Source organism: Gasterosteus aculeatus, chromosome 9 (assembly GCF_964276395.1).
Source record: "Gasterosteus aculeatus chromosome 9, fGasAcu3.hap1.1, whole genome shotgun sequence".
In the NCBI taxonomy this organism is placed as follows: Eukaryota; Metazoa; Chordata; class Actinopteri; order Perciformes; family Gasterosteidae; genus Gasterosteus; species Gasterosteus aculeatus.
Window position 1 is genome coordinate 10,520,034 of NC_135696.1, and position 21,592 is coordinate 10,541,625.

The 21,592-nt window shown below is 41.4% G+C and overlaps 1 protein-coding gene across 1 annotated transcript in view; it reads right to left on the reverse strand.

Annotated features, from left to right (window-relative positions):
• Positions 1-2,052: 2,052 nt before the first annotated feature.
• Positions 2,053-21,592, reverse strand: part of prkcaa (protein kinase C, alpha, a) — a 98,128-nt gene continuing 78,588 nt past the window's right edge. The window contains exons 14-17 of the mRNA XM_040186977.2: positions 16,171-16,251; positions 15,339-15,446; positions 13,278-13,418; positions 2,053-6,544 (exon numbers count right to left, since the gene is read on the reverse strand). Coding sequence (XP_040042911.2) covers positions 6,380-6,544; positions 13,278-13,418; positions 15,339-15,446; positions 16,171-16,251 — 495 coding nt within the window. The 3' untranslated portion in view covers positions 2,053-6,379. The remainder of the gene's footprint in view (positions 6,545-13,277; positions 13,419-15,338; positions 15,447-16,170; positions 16,252-21,592) is intronic.

Consider the following 21,592-nt stretch of genomic DNA (forward strand, 5'->3'; position numbering starts at 1 on the left):
ATAATCCATCTGTTTTACTTAAGGCCAGAACAGCTCTCACAACGAGACCATTTGGCTGTATATGACTTTGCTTTCATAACAGAAGGAGGAACGCTGAACATGTTTGTGTGTTCATCTGTTTGTGTATAGAGGCAGGAACAGAGGAACCAGTGGCCTGAAACATATATGGGTTAAACAAAAGCCCACATAGCAGCTGGTTCCGTGCCCACACACTGCAGACGTCCTCTTATCATGGCAGCGATGCATCGTCTGAAACACGTGAGGGCATGAACACAAGTTTGTTTCTTTTTTGCAGTAATTTGTTACAATATGTGTCTGTATTGCAGCGACATCAAGATTCAGGAGAGAAGCAATCCAGGTTCGAACCTCATTTACAAAAAGTCAATTCAATTAAATGCAATTGGACTGACGGTGTTCCTGATAAATATTTGCTTATTTTAAGGGACAGTTGTATTTGGCAGCACCTTTTTGCAAAAACGGAAACCTCAGACAACAAGTGTCGCAAAAACGTGAGAACGCAGCCAGTGATTAGTTTGTCCGTTCTGGTCTTCTTTAGAATAACGGCAGCCATCTAGGGAAAAACAATATTATCGCATATTATATCAGCATTTATTTGATTTGGCACACTACATCGTTGTCCGGTGCCGGCGATCTCTTGGTCACGACATTGGACACACAGTGTGTTTTCATTCCATTAAAGTCTAAACAGTCGCCTAGAACAGTCTTATTCAGTATTCGTTTGTACATAGCTCCACCTCCTGTCAGATCTCAAAATATAGCATGTCGGCAGCCAAAAGCCAAGACGGCGATAGTCAAAATGTTGAACTTAAGACTTTACAAAACAACAGTCAACCAACCAAAGGTTGACGTCACTGTCAGCTCCACGCTGCCTATAAATGAAAGAGGCCAGTAGAGCGATCTCCCCATTGATCCCCCTTAATGCTCCTCTTCAAGTACGCGTGATCCCTCAGGGATATTTGACTTTTACCACTAGAAGAGGATTAAAAACTTTGTAAAACAGCCACGAACCTCTGCGCTGCCACCGTTTAGGACATCGGCTGCGTGCCAGCAAGGAGCACTAATTATGGGCCGTTGTCAGTGGGGTAGATGGAAGCTATCAGGTGCATTGTGTCTGAGGTAATGTAAGGGGCAGTCAGTGGAAAACCTTTTTCCAATCAATACAATAACGGGGAACAACTGGTTTCTTGTTTTCTTTCAGCATCATTGTTTATCTTTACTTGACCTATTCTGTGAAGCTACTTGGAAAGTATCTTGCTGATTATGAGAAAATTTTGCTCACAGCTGCCGATTGTGCTTCGTGAAAATACTGATCTGTTCGCTTGTTAAGAAACACTTCATCCATCGCCTGTGCGTTGTGACACATAACTAGGTGATGATGGGTCTAATACTGGCAAAGTTCAGCATGGACACTGAATGGGCTGAAAAAGGAAAGGCGCTGGTGGCTCAAAGCGTAACTTCTGGAAGCAACCAGGCCCCATTAGTCAGGCAAACGGGCTGTCGTGCGGTGAGTGATACACTATTGTCTTTCATTTCTAACTCCGCTCTAGCTTCAGCACGACTAAAGCTCAACCCGCCAACTAATGAAGAAGCCTGGAACAAACGCGGGATCGATTGCCCGCCCCCACACAAACTGACACCTCTGCAAACGTCTAGGAGAGCACTCGCACATCCATACGCTGCGTGATCGCTACGATGCAGAGAAACACCCACTCCTATAGAAGTTTTGTGTTTGACAAAAAAATCCATCCATCTAATCGAAAGGATTCAGTGTATTTTACAATAAAATCAAGGAAGAGTGTATTATCTTCCTTTATTTAGTTATGTTTTTTGTAGCGTTTTGTACCGTTTGAATTCAGATGTCACTGTAACGCGTAAGGTGTAATCTCTGAAAATGGATCAGCTCTCCTCTGCACCAACATATGGAGTAGGGAAGCCACATACAGTCTGTTTTCTTATTAGATTAGGGGGGGCGATTCCTTTCAAGTTCACAAGTGGCAGCAAAAAAACTCAAAAATCTCACTTTCAGAAGAATGATTCTAATGTTCCTTTCTTTATTTATTTGCATTATCATACATTAGGTACAAATGACACAATCAATTACAAGGTAATTAGCTCAGACTCGTTTTAAAGGTTTTAGGCTGACATGGGGAGTAAACAAACATACACCATTTGCAAAATACAATATATTCTTTGTTTTACAGTCTAGGAAGGTATCTATTGTAAGTCATTTATGTACATGGACAGGGATGCTGAGATAATAAATGAGCTAGACGGGAGAGTTGGAGACCATGTTGCTGTATGCGTTGAGGGATAAGGCAGCACATCGTTGATCCTGTGCTCTGTTCGGCCCAAAAGATGGCAGCTCACCTCAACTCATTCATTTCACAGCAAACAGAACACAGCGGAGAGTAATGGCGAATTACAAAAAGGAGAAAAACATGCCTCATCAAAAGCATTTGGGAACCTAAAAGGAAAAAACAACAAATCATACCAGACCTCCAATTAAAGATCAAATCTTTACATTTAACAGGTGAATTAATTATCCTCTGGCCATCCTAATTAATGAAATTAATAACACAAAGGTGAGGGCATCAAATAGAATGTAAACAAATTAAAACCCCAAATACATTTGGCCAACTCCTTCCTCGTGGTGCATTTGGGGAACAGTCATAGAGGAGGATGCGGGGGACTGATGCTGAACAGCGTGGATGGAATAGCTCAAATTGTTTTCCCGACCTGATGGTGTTTAAAGGGTGAGAAGAGGAGGACGCTGTGGACTAAAATGATGGATTGACCGGGCACCAGGCACTGAGGAATAGAGGAACAGGTGGATTACACGAGGTGAAGAGAAGACGGAGGAGGGGCAGTTCAACGCGACGAGGCACAGGGGTCATCCTCCAAACAAGCCATCATCATCCATCCTTTTGCTCATTTATTCAACTAAATCCGATCCATCACCGGTACATTGTTCCTTCAGTCCCCAGAGATCAACATGTATTCAATAGCTCACTTAACCGGTCATTGATAGGCACAGGGAGGTAAAGGTAAAGCACGCACACTCGGGGATGAGTCAAGCTGTAGTTTTACGGCTCTAAAGGTTATTTGCGTCAGTCAACAAAATGGGCTTAAAATTCAGTTTTACAGACCAGATGATGGAGCGTTGGGTTGAACCGAGCGTACATAGTTTTTCCTCACTCGCTTTTATTCACACTCATTCATGTGAGAGATGTGGCTGACGTAAAAACTGAACGCGGCCTGTTTTTAGGCCATATAGTAAGTAGGGTAGAGGTATTGCGTAAATATTAAGTTGAGAGTTTAGATCAGAGCAAGGACAATGAAGATTAAGAAGAATGAAAGGTTTATCTGTTCAAGTTGGGAAAGGCACCCAAGGGAAGAGCAAGTCATTGTTTTTTTAATGCTCACATTAACTGTAGCTTTTTTGAAAACATTAAGTTTGGAAAGTAAGACATTCTATTGAAGGGATGGCTCTATTCATTCGGCCCATTCAGAGGTGCAAGATAGGCTCAGGCAAGACTGTTGAGGATCTACATGGAATATTTCTCTCTCACTTCGGTGTTAAATCCAATATTCCACTAGTTGCACTGTATTTTTCAGACACAATTCTGCCCGAGGCTAGAGAGGCAGGAAAATCTAGTACCGTGCATGATGTCGTTTATTAAACTGACTGGAATTGTAAAGCGTACTGACACAATGTGCACTGGTATACTCATGGCAGCATGCTATATGTTATGTGGCCAACAGAGTGTACAGCAGGTGTAGCTTCAGGCAGGTCTCAGCCTGCACAAGGACGTGCGTCGGAGAAGAAGTCATCCAAATGACTACAGCTAGTGCAACGCTGCTACTGACAGGTTCTGGCAATCTCCAGGTTTGGCACATGCATGGGGTTAAATATATACTATAGGAAACACGGTAGGAGAGATCGACTCTTAGAAACACATGGAAAGAAAAAATGTACAAACATTTCAAAAGTCTTATGCCTATCTGTTTAAGTTAGATGTGGGTTTTATAATGTGATTTGAAACACCCCAGAATTTCTAAGCAGAAGCCGGAGAAATAAAACCAACAACACCGACTGCGACAACAAACAGCAAAAGGAAACAAACAAACGAACATAACATTTTACAACACAACATGATTATTACAAGAAAAATCCATTCATGAGACACCAAAGAGTGCGTGGTCCCGCTGGTCTATCGACGAGCTGTCACAACTCTCCACTGATCTGGATTCAATGTTCCGTATCGCCCTAAAGAGGAAGCAGGGACCAAGGCCGTAAGGTTCCACAGAACAGACTACTGGAACCATGGACCTCGTCTCAGGAACGTGTTTTAAAAAGTAGCTTTGATATTAGTTTCTCTTGAGATTAATAAACTCTCATGTTCGTAAGCGATCTGTATTATTTTGTAAAAATGGCTGTTGTTTTTCACACATTTCTGGTGGGATTTTTGTGTTTCAATACTGTTGCAAGTGCGTGTGATCGACACTCGAATTTTGATTTGTGGTTACCACATCCGGCAATCGTCTCTTAAAGAGTCTAGCTGGTCTAAAATCAGCACTCTTAAGTTGCTTTGTGTTGAAAAATATGTCTTCTGAGAATAGAACGCTGTGCTTCCCTTTGACACTTCATAGCTTCCTGAAAAGCTTCCATAACTCTCTGGGCTTTTATACTTTGTAGCATGCGGTCTTGAGCCAATCACGTGCATGAACCATGCAGATACAGAGGGACGGTCAACAGCCAGACACGCATCCAATTAACACACAATTTGCAGTCAAAATCATTGAATGTGAATAAAGAACATAGAAATGTCTGTTAAAGACATCAGGTTGATCAGTACTGGGTTAATTTCTTAGTTGTTTCATTTGTCTCCACATACAAATATTGAATTTAAAACACATTCAGGTGTATAAAAACTATAACTTCCTGTACTCTTAAAATAATTCCTGGTTATTTTAGTGGTTGAGTTCTGACACAATGACTATCTGATCTAATGGAAAAAATAAGTATGAGTTCACCAAAAAGGAGGGGAGTTAGGACAAATCTATTTCCAAAGACATTGAAAGAAATGAACACAAATGCAAACCGATGATTTCACTAATGAGGATTGTGCTGACACACTCGTAATGAAGGATGAGTTTGTTTCCAGGACAACAAAGCGTTTTTTTTTTTTTTAGAAGAAATGCTCCTTTTGATTTGCAGTTTAAGTTACTAAGAAACCTAGGAAATGTGTTTCATCTTCACATGATACTGTATGAAAGATAACATTGGACGGTTAATACACAATTATATCATATAATATTAAAAAAAATCAAATTTACTGCTTCTGTTGGGACGTATATGACCAATTGAAATCACAGGCATAGCAAAGTAAACAGACATTGGTTAAAACATTACAAACTGTAAACGTTTTAGCTTTGATATTTTTCCTAAAGTCAAGATATAATAATGTTCTGCCACTGCCCACATACTAAAATGATTACTGTGTGTTCACATAGTGCCCACTAAATTATTGACAAGGGAAGTAAGTATACAATCTGCAGCTTAATTAAGGGCTAGAAAATAAATGTGAATTGTTACTAAAAGCAGGTCACACTGCCCAACAAACTGGGACTTGGAAGCCACGCTGATACACTTTCATACCAAAGTGTCTCACACATTATTATTGTGACAAGCAGCCCGTCATCCAATTACCTGTCTGTTGTTTTAGTTGATTTCATACTGGCGGAGATCAAATTGTACTAATTTTATAGCGTCACCATAAGATCCAAGGGGAAGAAAACTGTAAACATGATGCAGGGAACATTGACTCACGAGGTGCTGTTTCAACGCCTGCACCACCTCTCCTTCATATTTGGCCAGTGTTTTTCAGGTCACCACACAACATATGCATTGGTATGATTATGGAAACAAACTGTGACCCACAAGCTGGATCTGTTGAACATAATGTTTATCCGTTGAGATTTGTAGGTATGAATCTCTTTTCCAGAATCACTTAATCCATGCCTAAAATGGTATCGTTGCTGAATGCCCCTTTAATAGTACCTTTTTCACACCACATATAGGCATGGATTAATGGGTACATAAAGCTTCCCATCCGTCGTGGCAAACCTTCGATACAACTGGCAGCAATAAGGAAGACATCCTGCTCATTGTTAGACAAAAGAAACCTATTATAATGAAAATACTCTATAATATGCATGCCCTAGAACGCTGCTTAAAATAAAACTAATACATAAAGACTCCTAGCGGGTCCTAGATCAAGTTGTGGTCGGATGTCAGGTTGGCAGATGCTTTAAGTGGGCGGCAGAGAGGCTCTTCGGGGAGGTTTCCTCATCCCTCTCATAGGCTGTTAACGAGCACCGGGTTCACAAACTGTGGGTTGATGAAAGAGAACCCTGCAAACTCGGCCTGGTCGATGTTGGCGATGACCAGCTCATCTGGCGGTGTGAGCTGCGGCTGAGTGCGCGTGAAGAACTTGTCGAAGTTCTCTGCTCCTTTGCCGCACTGTAGAAAAGAGACACAGATGGAGGAGACGTTCAGATGAAAGGTGAGTAACACAATGTGAAGAATGCAAGATACGGGGTGAGGGCACCCAAAAGACATCCAGCTCACTTTGTTTTTTATAAATAAAATTACGTCGGGCAGCTACAAGCTGCAAGACCTCTCTGTGTCTCTCCCACATCAAGTCAACTAATTAAATTACACCTTCCTAAAAATGTAAGAATATTTCATACCTCATCCCTCACCTTTCCCACTGCTATATGCAGTAGAAGACTAACTACATCTGATTACATGCTACGCACCACATGCACTACATTACGCTGGTCTAGATTTGATTCAATAAATCAGGGCCCTCTGCAACAAGGTAAGCTATTTGCTCAGGATCTCCAAACATGTGTTGTGATGTCCCTTTATCTCGGCCCACGCGTTACACATACATACTTTTGTGCCTTTGGCCCTCAAAACAAATCGTCTTCGAATGATTCTTTGAACTAAAAACACTGGAGCATCAAGCTGCAACAAGATGATAAAAAAGTTGATCAGTATGTTATTACAAATGTTAATTTCTCAGCAAAGGGAGGTCATCATTTGCTCGGAGATGGTGTGCATCACATTTTGCCACTAACATAAATGACTAAATGTGCGCTTTAAAGGTGCATTATAGCAGTTGCAGAGCGTTGACACAGCAGCAACATATATCGTCCTGGTGGAATGATGAATAATGTCCACCTGAGGAGAGAAGGACGTTACAGCTCTCTCAGCTGCACGTGCCCGACTCCACCTGCAAGTGGATGACAGACTTCCTGTCTGACATGAAACAGCACGTGATGCTGGGAAAAGCCTGTCTCAGCCCCCCCGGACCATCATCCCCCCCCACGGAGCTGCGTTCCTTCCCCTCCGCTCCTCTCCCCGAACACACGCAGCTGTCACCAGTCACCAGTCCGTCAAGCTTTGGACATAAAGATGCCTCTTTCCATGTCATCTCCACGTGGTGTGTTAACTCCAGGCTCTCCGACCGAAGGGCTACAGCCGGCTGGCTGACCTACCAAGAGGATTAGTGAGGCGAGTAATGCTCCGTTGTTACCGTTGGAGAAAATACTTGGTCCCTTCTAACAAATTCTCCTGTCGTTACTGGAGAATAAATGAGACGGCGTACAAGAGAAAGAGGGAGCGAGCAAAAAATAGAAAGGCTGTACATGACATGCTAATCCATCCTCATCAGTTAGTCCTCCTACACACCGGGCTTAACTAGATGGAAGCATGCATTCACCCGCACACGCAGACATACACCTAACCAAATACTAAAGGCTGAGACCCAGTGCACAATATAATGAGCTTCCACATTCCTTGGGAGCTGCTCTGCAGCTGGATCTAACAAAAAACGACTCTCTGAAGCCAAATGCAACTGGGCTTTAAAAGAAAGAAATCAAGATGGAGACTGTGGCACCTTTGGCACTGTTGAGACAGAAATAAACACTGATGCATTTAACTCAGAGCGGTTGTGACTGCAAAGGCCTTATTACACCAAACATAACATCACAGTTGCAGGTACTATAAATATACAGCATGAAGGTTTGAATATTAACATACTGAAAAATCAGCTTTTTATTTAGTTTGCGTAACGGCCACTTGAGAAATCTTATATAGGACTTGAAGGTAAATTAATTTCCTGTTTCAACCATGACAGATTGTTGAATCTGGATATCTGTTTTTTGCAAAAAAATGATTTTCAAAAATTATATGATTTTATCAATTTAGCCAAGTAGAAGACGTTTTACTTTTCACTGCTTTGTGTGAAACCCTCTTGACATCTACGGACTAACTTCTTCTGCTGCTATATTTCTTCTTCTACTATTTTGCATTGGTGATGCCAGACAACACTTGTCAGGTGATCCAATGGAAGTGGACGCAGCAGACCAAAAACACATGGAGACACTGACATTCTAGAGTCTGTGGGGGAGTTTTTTTCCCAGAATAAAATGTTCTCCCTATTGTCCCTGACACTCCAAACCACTGCCACCCTGTCTGAGTGGATAGAAGACAGGACCCACACAGCTGATAGCTGACGGCTAATCGCCAGCATCCTTCAACTGCGGCATCCTTCCGTATCCTCGTCTTCCTCTATCCATCAGTGACCATCCATCGCCCATTTTTCACTCAGTCCTCCACCTCCATGATTGCCGGACCCAGGATGTGCCTTTATGCATCACACAACAGTTACTCCTCCTGACACCATTGCCTCTGATCTCAAGCAACACTCCCAACAGTGTTAAAAGCAGTTTTTCATAATATTTGACACCAAGCTTAATTTATCTTTATTTGATTCATATTTTCTTTTAAAAGTAAGGTGAAGTGAAGTGTTGCGTTCACTTCTCACGTGGCTGAATGTTACGAAAGAGCTTTAGATCCCAAATACAGGACCGTGAGACTATTTCCGAGCTGCTCCCACATGATAAAGAAAAATGAAGCTCAAAAAAGACCAGTTCAACAAGAAGAAAACCATGAACATGAAATCTGCACCGCCTCTGTCATTTCTAGAAGCGTGGCCTTTTCACAAGTGCAGAACTGGTCTCACATCTCTGATTCCTTACTCGAAGTTTCAAAGAGCAAACGCTATTATGCCATTATGATACATCCTCCCATTCCTGGAGACTGAGTCTCTACATGGGTTTCTGACCTACTTCCCCTCATCTTTAACCTTTCTCTCTCTGTCTCTTTCTGTGCCCATGTAGACGCGCACGGCTCTGCACTCGAGCATATGAAAAGTACGCTCAGCTGCTGAGGATGCTAATTGAGTGGCTGCCTGTGATTAGAGTAGTGCCATGACTCTCTGTCCCCCCCGTCTCTTCCTCTCTCTATGCTGAAAGTCTCTGGCATCAGAATATGTGCTCCTCATAATCTCATCGATACCTTGCTTAGATTTAACTCATTTTTCCATTGTCGTTAGAGGTGAACGAATTATCGATGTGCATCAGTTATTTAACTGAATATATAGTTTTTGATTATTTAACAGAAACAAATATATTCTAAATACAGGTAACACATGCAGTAACAGTACAAATGTTACATCTGGGCATTGTTTACTGCAGAAAGCTATAGAATGGAACCTTGCCTGACCACTTCTTTGGCATCCACACAGATGAAAAAGATGATTGATTCATTTGTAATGAGACGAGATGTACACAAACCGCAAAGCAAATAGAAATTGGGTCTTTCACACATAAACTCTGCCTGTGTTGAGAAATGAACCACAGATTCTAGGAAAATGGCGGTCATGACTCACACTTTGGAAATAAATAGAAAAGAAAAGAAATAGATTAAAAATCTCCTAATAGATCAACAGTAAGTCGGCCTGCACTGACACTCGTTCTAACACATACACACTGCATCGTCCTCCTGGAGCCCTGGTCCTTTAGATACTGCTTTCAATGTCTCAGCTGGGTGCAGTCAGCTTATTGATTGCAATTCCACAGCTGTCACAGGCGGATGAAGGGAGATTGAGCGGGGATGGGAGAAAGGAACAGTGGATTTGAGTAGCTGGGTTAGACGTAGTGATGGGTGGGAGGAGGTACAGAGAGACAGCCATTGGATGGTAATGGGCTCAGAAACAGATGGACATGATGGCTCGCTATGTAGACATTATGGTAAAAGAGACCCTCGTCTTTCACTGACAACCAGACCGATGCAGGCATGCGCTTTGCAAAAGCACGTGCACATTTTCATCCATCCACCTCCCTTGAACTTCAGCATGGACATAGACGAGCACAGAAGCTTTCCTTGATAACCCCCCTCCCCCCAAACACACACATTTGTGGAAAATAGACACAGTAACGAGGTATACATGCAAGGAAATATTCCTCCTTTGCTTTTTTCAATCTCTGTGATCCCTCACCTTCTTGAACCTTCTCACACACATACTTTTGCTCACACACTTACACAAAGCGCAGAGCGGGACAAAGACTCACAAGATTCCCCTTATTAAAGGAACTGGAGCCCTTGAGGGTGAAACAGAAAGGAACTACAATATTTAAACGGAATGTGTAAAGGATACCCCCCCCCCCCCCCCTCCCATCCAAACACACACACACACACACACACACACACACACACACACACACACACACACACACACACACACACACACACACACATAAGCTTTCATAATACATGTGTGTTACATTAATGGCCTCCAAAACAAATGCCATCAGGAGCCTGCACCTGCAGCTGTGTTTTGACTCTACAGAAGACGGTCCTGTCAAGGCAGTATTACACTGCACATCAGTGCGACATGAGGCTATTTTTAATGTAATGTTTCTTTTTATTGAGTAAAGCCCCCAATTTATTAAATTATTTAACAAAGATTGTGCAGGGTCGTGATGTCAGTGTGGAATCACTTCAGACTCTGACTCAGTACACTAAAGGTATTACTTGCTTCTTGTGTCTCACATTCTTTAGAGACATTGTAAACACTGTCAGCAGATTTTAATGGGAATGTTGTAAAGGACTGTGGTCAGATTACATCAGCTATTTCTACACAATATTAATGGTATCCTGTGTAATACAGTCGCCTTTATTCTATGAGACCTACTGTGATCAAATATTGTAGGTCTGGTAAATATGTAAGTGCTTGTTTAGCACATACGTGCTATGAGATGTGTGGTGATTGTGTGATACCTTTGCAATAGTGGTGGAATAAAATGATATTGTAGCCTCACACAAGTCCCAGATAAGCCACTGGACAGCAAAGCGTTCTTGATGTGTACTGCCTCTAGCTAAATGTTTCTGTATATAATTATAGTAAATCCAAGATTGATAAACAATCAAAATCAAAAGCAACGGTACGATTCCATGAAACACTTCCAAAAAAGCCACCATTGTCCACAATGAAATAAGTAGTGAGTAAGTAAGTGAATAATTTGCTGAAGAAATCCCCTAAATTACAAAAGAGAGGTCTCCTCACGTACCTGCATGCAGGAAACTAGGCATGATGACTGATGCAAACTTTCACAACTAGATTACATTTTCATGAGAAGCTTCAGACGTTATTACATGTAATTGTTAATGCAGATACACTTTGCACTACATTGAGCTTTACCAACAAAACAAAACCATTAAGTATGAAAATAGTGCGTTAGTGTGTGTGTGATTGTGGGTGTGTGTGGGAGGATACTACAGGTTTGTGTCTGACAGAGAGAAGAGGAAGAGAGGAAGTGGACGGCCCTCACTTTTCTGTTAATTTGGTTTCACTGTAATAAATTGTGCAGGTTAAAACTTCTAAGTGTTCCATGTTATACTTAAATATTCGGGACAGATGATCATTTCATGGCTAGTTTGAGAATATTAAGATGAAGGATTTTGAAGTACTAGAGTAATTAAGTGAAATACACTAAAGGAGATTGGAGGAAAGGTTGATGATAACCTTGAGAAAAGTGATCAGACATAAAAAATGTGCCATATGTAGATAATCGCGCGTGTGTGTGTGTGTGTTTAGTTCAGATTCAGGCACACGCTTTTCAAGCCATTAAATTCCAACCAAGTCCATTGATTACAAACAAAGACAGGATATATTTTGGTGCAAATGTAATTTTAACCAAATAATTTATATTCCAAAAAGTTTGTGTTTAAGACATTATGGCTTTTTGTCTGATTTACTGATTCATCTGTTACTGCTCTGTAAATATATTTAGGCACTGTTTAGTCACAGATCCTTAAACTTTATCACGTATGAGTATACTTTAATACTGTAGTCGAGCTTTGGCGTCTTCTAAATTTAAAGGTAATTAAATCCAACACTAAAAGGTAAAAACACTAACTGTACTTAAGGACATTCACTCAAGACGTTTTGACTGATAACCTTAAATGACAAATAAGACTGAAGGCAAATGTACTGCTGCAATTCGTAAACAAACAGTCAAGAACAAATTCTACCCAAGGGACTCAAGAGGGGCATACGATGTCTCGCCATAGCAGATTTGTCTTGTTGTGATAAGCACATCAGTGTTTGTTTGTTTAGAAGCAGGCGGTTCACAAAAAATTGTATTTGTCATGCCTTCATCAGTATGAAATGGAAATGTGTTTCTGTAGACATCCGATATTATTTTTCAAGAAAAGCATTTAAGCGTGCGTTGAATTCAAGTATAAATTATTTTATTGCACAAAGTGATGATGATTAATTGCCTAAGACGAGAAGATTGTTCCGTTCCTTCTAGCCCAATTAAAAAACACATCTACAGTAAAGCCAAAGCGAGAACAAATGCAATACTGATGGTAATGAGGCAAAGTGGCGCCTACAGCATAAATGTGGTAGGATGTTTTTTCTGTTAGTTTTGTGTATTGACTTTCCAGTCTGTTCTTTGGCCCACGCAGTCTATTTTTCATCTCTCTAGAGAAGGTCTTTATATGTACATCATGATGTATTTGCTAATGTACTTTACACATAATCATTTCTTTATCCTGTTAGTTCCTCATCAATATATATTTTTAAACTAGAATTTTGTTGCACTTTCTGGCATGCATTTATATAAAAATATAGCTCAAAATATCAACATTCCCTTAGCGACGGGAACAGACAAGTATAAAGGGTTCATTTCAACAAAGGTTTAACTCGATCGAGAGAGAGTGCTCATCGTGATTACAAACGCCACGCTGTATCACACTTCGTTTAGACTATGAGGTGTAAATGAAACCCGAAGCAAGTTGGTTGCCTGCTGTGCAAGTGTTCCTGCATAGCACTTACCACTTTGGGCTTGAAGGGCGGCTGGATCTCCCTGTTCTGGAGGCGCTCCCAGTCGATGCGTCTGAAGAAGGCGTGTTCTCTGATGTCCCGCTCGCCCTCAGGGCCGCAGCCCAGACGCTTGGATGGGTGTTTGGTCATCAGCTGCTCACAGTAAGAAAGAAAAATGAAGGACCGGAATTTTTGAACATTCAGTGGGGATTCCTCTTAGGTAAGGCCGGGTAGAGGGGGGGTTAAATGCAGGTTTCACATTTCATTGGTTTCCAAAACATCAAAAAAAAAGTCCAAAAAGCGATAAAATAGTATTTTGTTGCTTGTTCCCGCTGCTTTTTCTGTCCCCAAAGAACGGCCTCCACTTCCAAATGCACCTCAGACTGCACAAGAACACAGTTTGAACCCTGTTAAAAGCAAAACAAGATAATAAAAAAGGAAACCTTACAGACAATGACATGTGTCCTTACTCAATTATGTGGAAGCCAACTTGCAAGAGTTGATAAGGAGATTAAAAGCGCCTTCCTCTTTAGTAACTTATCAAACGCACACATGAGAAACGTCATGCTGTCAATCATACGTGACACTTGGCTCTGCCATCATGCTCACTCTCTAAAATGTAGTTTGACAGCACAACAGAAGGCACATCTATGTTTGTACTACATCTGATTATACAATATACTGTTTCTTTTGTTGAATCCATCCCAACTATTCCAAAACATAAATCTAAATAGATTCTACCCTAACCAAACTTAATTTTGGGGTACAAAGCATTACTTTTGAATTTAGGTTTAGGTATTATTTAGTATTAGTATTTGTATAACGGCAGAAAAGTGTGCAGTTACAGAATAATTAAGCACTATTGGTTTTATATTGAATAACATTTTGAAGGAAATAAAATTTAAAATATAAAACAATATGAAATCACTTTTCACATTTGCCATGATGCTAAAAAGGCTTAAACATGTTTTCATTGTTTCAGTGTTGAATAACTCCATGCAGGATTTTTGCAGGCCAGCTTTCCTGGGGCAAACCCCTTGGACATACAGGCTGCAGACTGGGCTACAGCTGAACTAGCAGAGTGCATCCAACTGGCAGAGTACATCAGACAGCTGTTGCCGAGGAAGAGAAGAGTCATTTGCAGATTTCAGTCCGTTCGCACGACTGTCAGCGGCTGCGAGGAAGCATCCTGCTGCGAACACGAGGCTCTAGCCATTAAAAAGACACAAAGTGAAACGCCCTCACCCTCCCAATTAAACGCTTGTTTTGAAAACTTAAAATACCTGAAAATAAGGCACATATAAAGGAAACAACAGTCTCTGTTCCTACTAACATGAACCACATTATGAAAGTGTTTAAAGTAATTATCTTGGTTTTATTGATGAAATAGTCCTCAGGCAAAAGTGCTGTAAAAGTGCCAAAATTTCTCCCTATTTTGTATATTTACCAGCCAAAGATCTGAGTTTAATGTCTATGAACAGTCTGATAAGCATTCGGCCAAGACTACCAGAAGGGTTCTGGTTTCTGTTTGGTCTGAGTAGTATTAATGTAGTAATGTGTTAATTACACGAGAGCTTTAGTCGACTGTCGGACTTGGTCCACCAACTGTGCAGAAAACTTATGGAGACAACTTATTGATATGGAGAAACGAGTTGTTAGTGGAAAATGGTCTCTATCCAAAAGTGTGTCTCTTAGCAATTAAATTCCGGTAGAACCCTACAAGCAATGTGTCATGCAGTCTGTCAGTTTTGAACTAAGCAAGAACAAGAATAATTATATTTGGCTTCAGCAAAGCGCGAAAGACAAAGATCCTAAAATGCTGATTTAAAACATTCTTGTACAATTGGGAAAAGTTTCAGGTGGAAAGAGTAACAGTTGAACGGACAAAAGAGTGAACAAGCGGTTTGGATATCAGTTTAAAGGCATTTTGTGCTTTGTGTTAATGACAGCAGGTACAATGTCAACAGTTCACGAAGTGCATGAATTTTCTTGTTTTGGGATTTTGCTTGAAGACAAAAACAGGTTCACAAAGGTTAGACATTTATTCACTGATGCCAAAGAACATCCACCTACCCCTTTGCAGATGGAGACAGCTTCTTTGGACATGGACTTTGGGTAGGACACGTTGTGCTCCATAATGGACTGGAACAGCTCGTCTTCATCCTCGCCATCAAATGGAGGCTGGGGGAGGACGGAGAGAACACTGAGAGTGGCTGAGGTTTGCATCCATCATCACGCACTCGCTGTTCTCTCTGCAACTCGTTTTCAGCTTAGAGTAATGGGCATCACTGCAGGGATGCAGCACGGGTGCATTCCTTTTCTGTTTACTTGACAGGCAAATTGACCAAACAAAGTGAAAAATGGTTTTCTATAATGAATGGCGATGGGGAGGGCAGGGAAACGGGACACAGGTTTGACTAAATAGGGTGCCAGAGATGAAAAATACAGGAGGGAAAAAAAGCTAAAGAGGAGAGAAGACTAAACCCAGTGAGTCCGAGAGAGAAAAGAACAAAGGGAAGAAAGAGGCTAGAGCTCTTTAAGGATATGTTTCACAGGAAGAGCTCGCAGCAGAACGTGAAGTGGATGACCCAGCTTTTCCCCTGCTCAGTGGGCGGTTATCATCAGTAACCATAATGTGTGTTTTGACGTTCCATAAAGTGAATTATCCCTCATTTCCACTCCACTGGCCTCTCCGCGTAGGGAAAGCCTGTCTTTAGCTGCTTTTACACAAGGCAGGAAGGGAACCTCTGAATGTAAGGCCGTGCAGAGCCCGACTGCGAGGGAAGGTGGGATAATGTGGCTGAGCGCATGTCTATAAGCAAAGTTGTGTCCGTGTAAAGCTGCCATAGCGTAATATGAAGCAGGCATTTGCATGAGCGGTACTATGTGTGTGTGCACCACTCACCTGTCCGGCCAGCATTTCGTAGAGCAGAACTCCGTATGCCCACCAGTCTACAGAGAGTCCGTACGGCTGATATGCAATGATCTGCGGAGGAAGCAAGAGGAAAGACGTTTAGTCGAACCGTTTGCCTCAGTCAAAGGTGTTTGACATTCGTCGGACAACATTGCACTACTAACCCTAATCTCTTTACAGCTGTGAGACTAGGAAAATGCGCTGCCTCGTTTTTGTTTTTATTGTGAACTTTTTTTTCCCTTCGGGATATGAGATGGTAATGACAAAAATCTGCATCATTTGATAAAATTATAATAAATACTCCTCCATTTACTTTATTGTGTTATAAAGATATTAAACGTCTTTGATTTGTTCCTGTGCCGCGTTATGTATTTTTAGTTTTGTCTTTGGCGCCATACCTCCTTGCTGTTCTTTCTAGCGTGGTTGTACATCTATCCATGCATTCTGTCATTCTCATTTTTTGCAAATACAAATTACTCATTACTAATAAATAATAATAATTATTTTGCAGAAGTACTGAATAGTCAAAATCCATTGTCAAAACCGTAAAACATTTTTCGCTCTTGATACGTATGCAAAATATCGAAGCCAACTGTGGCTTCAAATGCTACAGACACATGCATAGGAGGGTTGACAGCAGCTTTGTAAATCCTATTTTGGGAATTAATCTCAGAGATTATGCCTCTTCATACAGTTTGACCCAGACAAATAGGACCTATTATATCTACGCACAAAAGACGGATGACGCCCATCCCTTTGCCACGGTTGAGCAGGAAAAGATGAGAAGCTAGAAATGTCTGACAAGAAGCTAACTAACAAAAAATAGTCATTGAACATTGGCTGGAGCGACTGAGCTACAACAACTAGAATGCTGCTGGTGAAGGTGAAAAACACAGTTCTCACTTTTTTCCCCACACAAATACAGGTTTAAGACGGGAGTAAACAACAACAAAGGCAACGGGATAAAGTGAAGTGTTTGTTCTGGTCCTTTTGTCCGAATGTTTTATCCTTCCTTTGTAGTGTGGCTATTGGTACTTCTTGACTGAAATGATATTGTCTCATTTTTGAATTGTCAAGGACTCTTGAAATAATACATATTTATATGGTTGTATGGATTTAGGGGATACATTTGTCATATTCAAATCCTGCTTTTTAACATTTATTGCACTTGCTCGTAAAGTGAAGCTACAACTGCAAAAGGTTCTAACAGCGAAGATACTAACAAACAAGTAGTATAAAATCCAATTTTTGCTTATCTCAGTGTTTTCTGTTTGACATTTTGATTCCTTCAACAGACACTGTACATCGCACACTAAATCCAACAAATCGTGGTACGACACAACAGTGATACATCACTGCTGACCCTGACAAAACGTGAAAGTCAGGACAAATGTGCGTGTCTGTTTAACGTGCGCCTCACAAATGGATCCCTCTGTTAATGTCTATAAGATCCTAAAGAACATCGAGACAGAATAAGAATGAGAGTACCGTCTAACTCAGACTGACAGACCAGTTAATAAATGGGGGCCACTCCCTTTCCATAAAAAAGCAAACCACTGTGCCTGAAGAAGGCGGGAGGCGCTGAGCCTTAATCCTCGGTCCTTCGGCAGGACGGATAGAAGATGCAGAAGGGAAAAGCCAACTTTGTTATCTTGCCTGTTAGAGGCAAACCTCTGGCTGAAATCTCAAGCTTGTCTGTTCAAATCCCGCTTTCCAGCTGGATTCAGCGCAACCTTCAGCCGGACGGGACAGCAGCAAATGAATACAGCCACACCTGCTGAAGAGTGACTTTCACATAAGATCGTACGCTGTGAATTACTTCCCTTTGTGTGAGAAGGGACAACTACTCTGTTAACTGAAAGCAAACTGACCTTCCCCGGGAAAGAAAAAAAAAATACTGCTCTGGTTTTCTCTACTCACCTCGACACAAATAGAACGCATCCCTACAAAGGAGAGTCCAGTCAATTGACACCACTGGCCTGCTAAGAGGAAATGGTTTTACCGCAAAGTTAGACAGCTCGTCATCAAGGACCTAACGAGGCAGATATGTCACTGAGATTTGACCTCACGGCCTCAGATACCCGATGAGGATTTAAGCATGGAAAGCATGCTGACACACGAGGTCAATGCGGCAAGGAGATCCGAAACCCCACGGCGCTTCATGTGTCATGGAAATGAAAACAGAGAGGAGAGACGGGAAGGACAGAGTGAAGAAGAGAGAGAGGAGGAAAGGGAGAGTTTGATGGTGTGAAACATAATGACATCGGACGCATTTTCTTTCCTATCACCAACGACACTATATGTTTAAATTGTTTATTATTATTAATTATATATAATCAGCTGCTGCAGTTTCGCATGTCACAACTCTATATTAAGAAAGTGAACCTGACTTAAGCTCAAGCACATAGCCACACAAATTGCCTTGGTTTACTCAGAAGTAACCTGCTGATTTTTTTACCTGTCAGAGAGAAACCTAAAAGTGTGAAGATGGCGACAGTCGGATTCAGAGTCAGTGATAGTGAAGAAGAAAAAAAAAAAAGAGAACAATTGGACTTCAGCAAGGGGGGAAAAAAAGGGGAATGTTTTAATGTGTTTCAGGACACGTGCACAGCGCCGTGTAACATGATGCCGCGGTGACTTCGTGCCCTCGCCAACAGCCTCTCTGTAGACGCTTGCGGACTTCTACAGTTTCAGGCACGGTGGCCTTTGTGCTCCGAACCAAAGTTTCCGGCTTTCCACTCATTCACGATATATACGAACATGCTTGGCCACTGCTGCATGCGGGAGGCTGATACATCTATGAAAGTCTCTCTCCTATTGCCCGGTCGCCGGAGCGATGGAAAAAGAAAAGCGTGTCCGTTCCTGGCATTTCCTGCTCTCCCCCTATTTTATTCTTTAATCTCTAGAATAAAAGCCTGTGGTCGGTAAAGCTGCGTTGAGTCATGGACAGTTTAATGCAACTGTGTACATGAATGTGATTCTGCATATATTTTCTCTATTATATTTTGTTGAGTCAAAATGCCCGAGTATCCATGTGCCTCTGTGTGTGTGTGTGTTGTGTCCGTGTGCTTGAACAGCCTGCGTGTGAGCATGTGTGTTGGCATTGCTGAAGACGTTTCTCCCAATTTGGCCTAATGCTCCATGACAGTTGTGGGTCAGATTGTTACCCTCTCAAGGATGCTCACTGCAGAGCGCCTCTGCTTCTACATGATTATTTGCCTCTTTGTTGTTATTCTTCAAAGAATGTGTGTGGTGCGGAGCGGACTCAGGCTGACCAGTGCTTCATTGGTGTAATCATTCCGCTGTCATTTTTTTTGCGCCTGTTGTGGTCGGTTTCATTCACCAATGATATTTATTTAAAATGTTTTTTTTCTCAACAAAAGGAAGAGTAAATAATAGATGAATATCTTACAGTTCTATGTAGGGCAATATATAATATATCATTACACGTAAGTACAGCAGCATATAATGCATTATCAGAGATATTGTTGAATATTTAATTTAATTCATCCCGGTATCTATTTTGTACTCTGACATCAGTTAATTATGGTGGTCATTAAAAGGAAAAGGAAAAATACAGCAAAGTGCCATGCACATGTAGTATAATGTCTAACGTGAATAGTGTCATATATATAACTAACTACTGAATCTTTCAGTGTTAATGATCTGGCATCTCTTCATCTCTCCGTGTTTCTGTCTAATTTGCAGTTTCCGTTTCACTCCCCCCTTTTCGCCCGACAGTTTCTCACATCACATTCCCTTTTGCAACAAGAGACGAAGTGATTATGTAGGATTACTAATAGCGCTGATCTGAAAACATGTTGAAAGACTTCAACGACTCAGAGTTGCTATTCCTAGCCCTGAAACCTTTAAAATAACAAGGATCTGCTACGAGTATTATTTTTCAGCAAATACTGTACATATAAAACAGCATCTCTGCATCTTAAATGACACTGAATTGTGCACGGCCCAGACGCCTGCGTCTAAATAATTTACTCTCATTTTAAAAGAGCCAGTATGAAAACAGCTAGAAACCTTAGGTTCTAAAAAGGGAAACAGTCAGACTTAAAAGTTCACTCTTTCTATTGTCCATCAGGGGGAGACTACTTGTACTGACTTCTGTAAAGATTAGGAGAAAACAACGCTACTTCTCACATGATTTATTCCCTCAGCAAATGTTGTAAACTTGAACTTATGGTCTAGTTCCAAGTCTTCAGCATGATGTTAATACAGTCAATCATGGTCCCATTGACAATAAAATAAAACATAAAGTAGGGTGTGCTTTAGGGCGTGTATACTTTGTGATTTACACGTCGCAACCACTGGTTTTTCATTCTGTGAGTTTACTGTCTGTCAGCTACGACTTTAACCATTTCACAGTGAGTTAAATTTCTGTCACCTAAAAACGTTATTCAGCTCTCGGTTGTATCCATCAACTCTGCTCCTGCAGCGCTCGATTTCTAACACGTTAACACTTTGAGGAGGAACACCAGCTCAGCGACAGCATGAGCATCTAAACAGCAGCAATTCTTGTGATCCTGACCGTACAAACACACCTAACGCCATTTCAGCCCACACAGTGAGTGAGCAGGAAGTGGACTCCAATGCCTCCTGATGCCAACGCTGACCAACTGGGGCGGAGAGGGAAATTTCCTGTGTCAGACGGCCAAACATTGCTCATTTTAATCCTGTCCTTATTCCCCCCTCAATGTCCGGCTACTCTTGTCAACATTTGAGCTCCCTTTGTGTTCCCTCTCTTTCTCTCTGTTAAAGTCATTAAGGTGTAAACTCACATGAGTGTGAGCATTCCTACCAAACAGGAGCTCCCAATGAGGCTTTATAGGTCACACTGAACTGTGTTTCAGCACATGTGTGTTTATGTGTGACCAGATGCAGGAGCATTCTGTCACATAGCTGCTGACAGCCAGGGGACCAGCTGCTACAAAGAAATGTACTCTTTTAACACGTTATGGGCATTTGGGAAGGTGTGTGTGTGTGTGTGTGTGTGTCTCTATGTGTGTAAAAGATGGAAGCGTGAAAAAAAATATTTCTCATATTTCATCTCACAGCTTTATCACACATGGTGAGATACAAACATGCTCAAACCAACAAACACGTTTCCATTTTGTAGAAGGGACCTCAATATAACAGCTCATATAAGTGTTGCATGTGTTTATCCTCATTCAGCGGAGCAGATGCAGAAGTTATTGACTGGATCGCTGACGAGCTTATTGAGGACTAAAGGCGTCGGAAATAGTTACAGACTTTTTCATAATGAGGCATGTTTCAGTGTCATTACTAACCCTCTTTGCTGTGCACCAATCTGAGACGGGACAAAGGCGTTGTTTTGCAAGTCCTATGTGAGTCTCAAGTGCCCTCAAGTTAAGTTGAATTCCTACAGATTTGAGTCCTA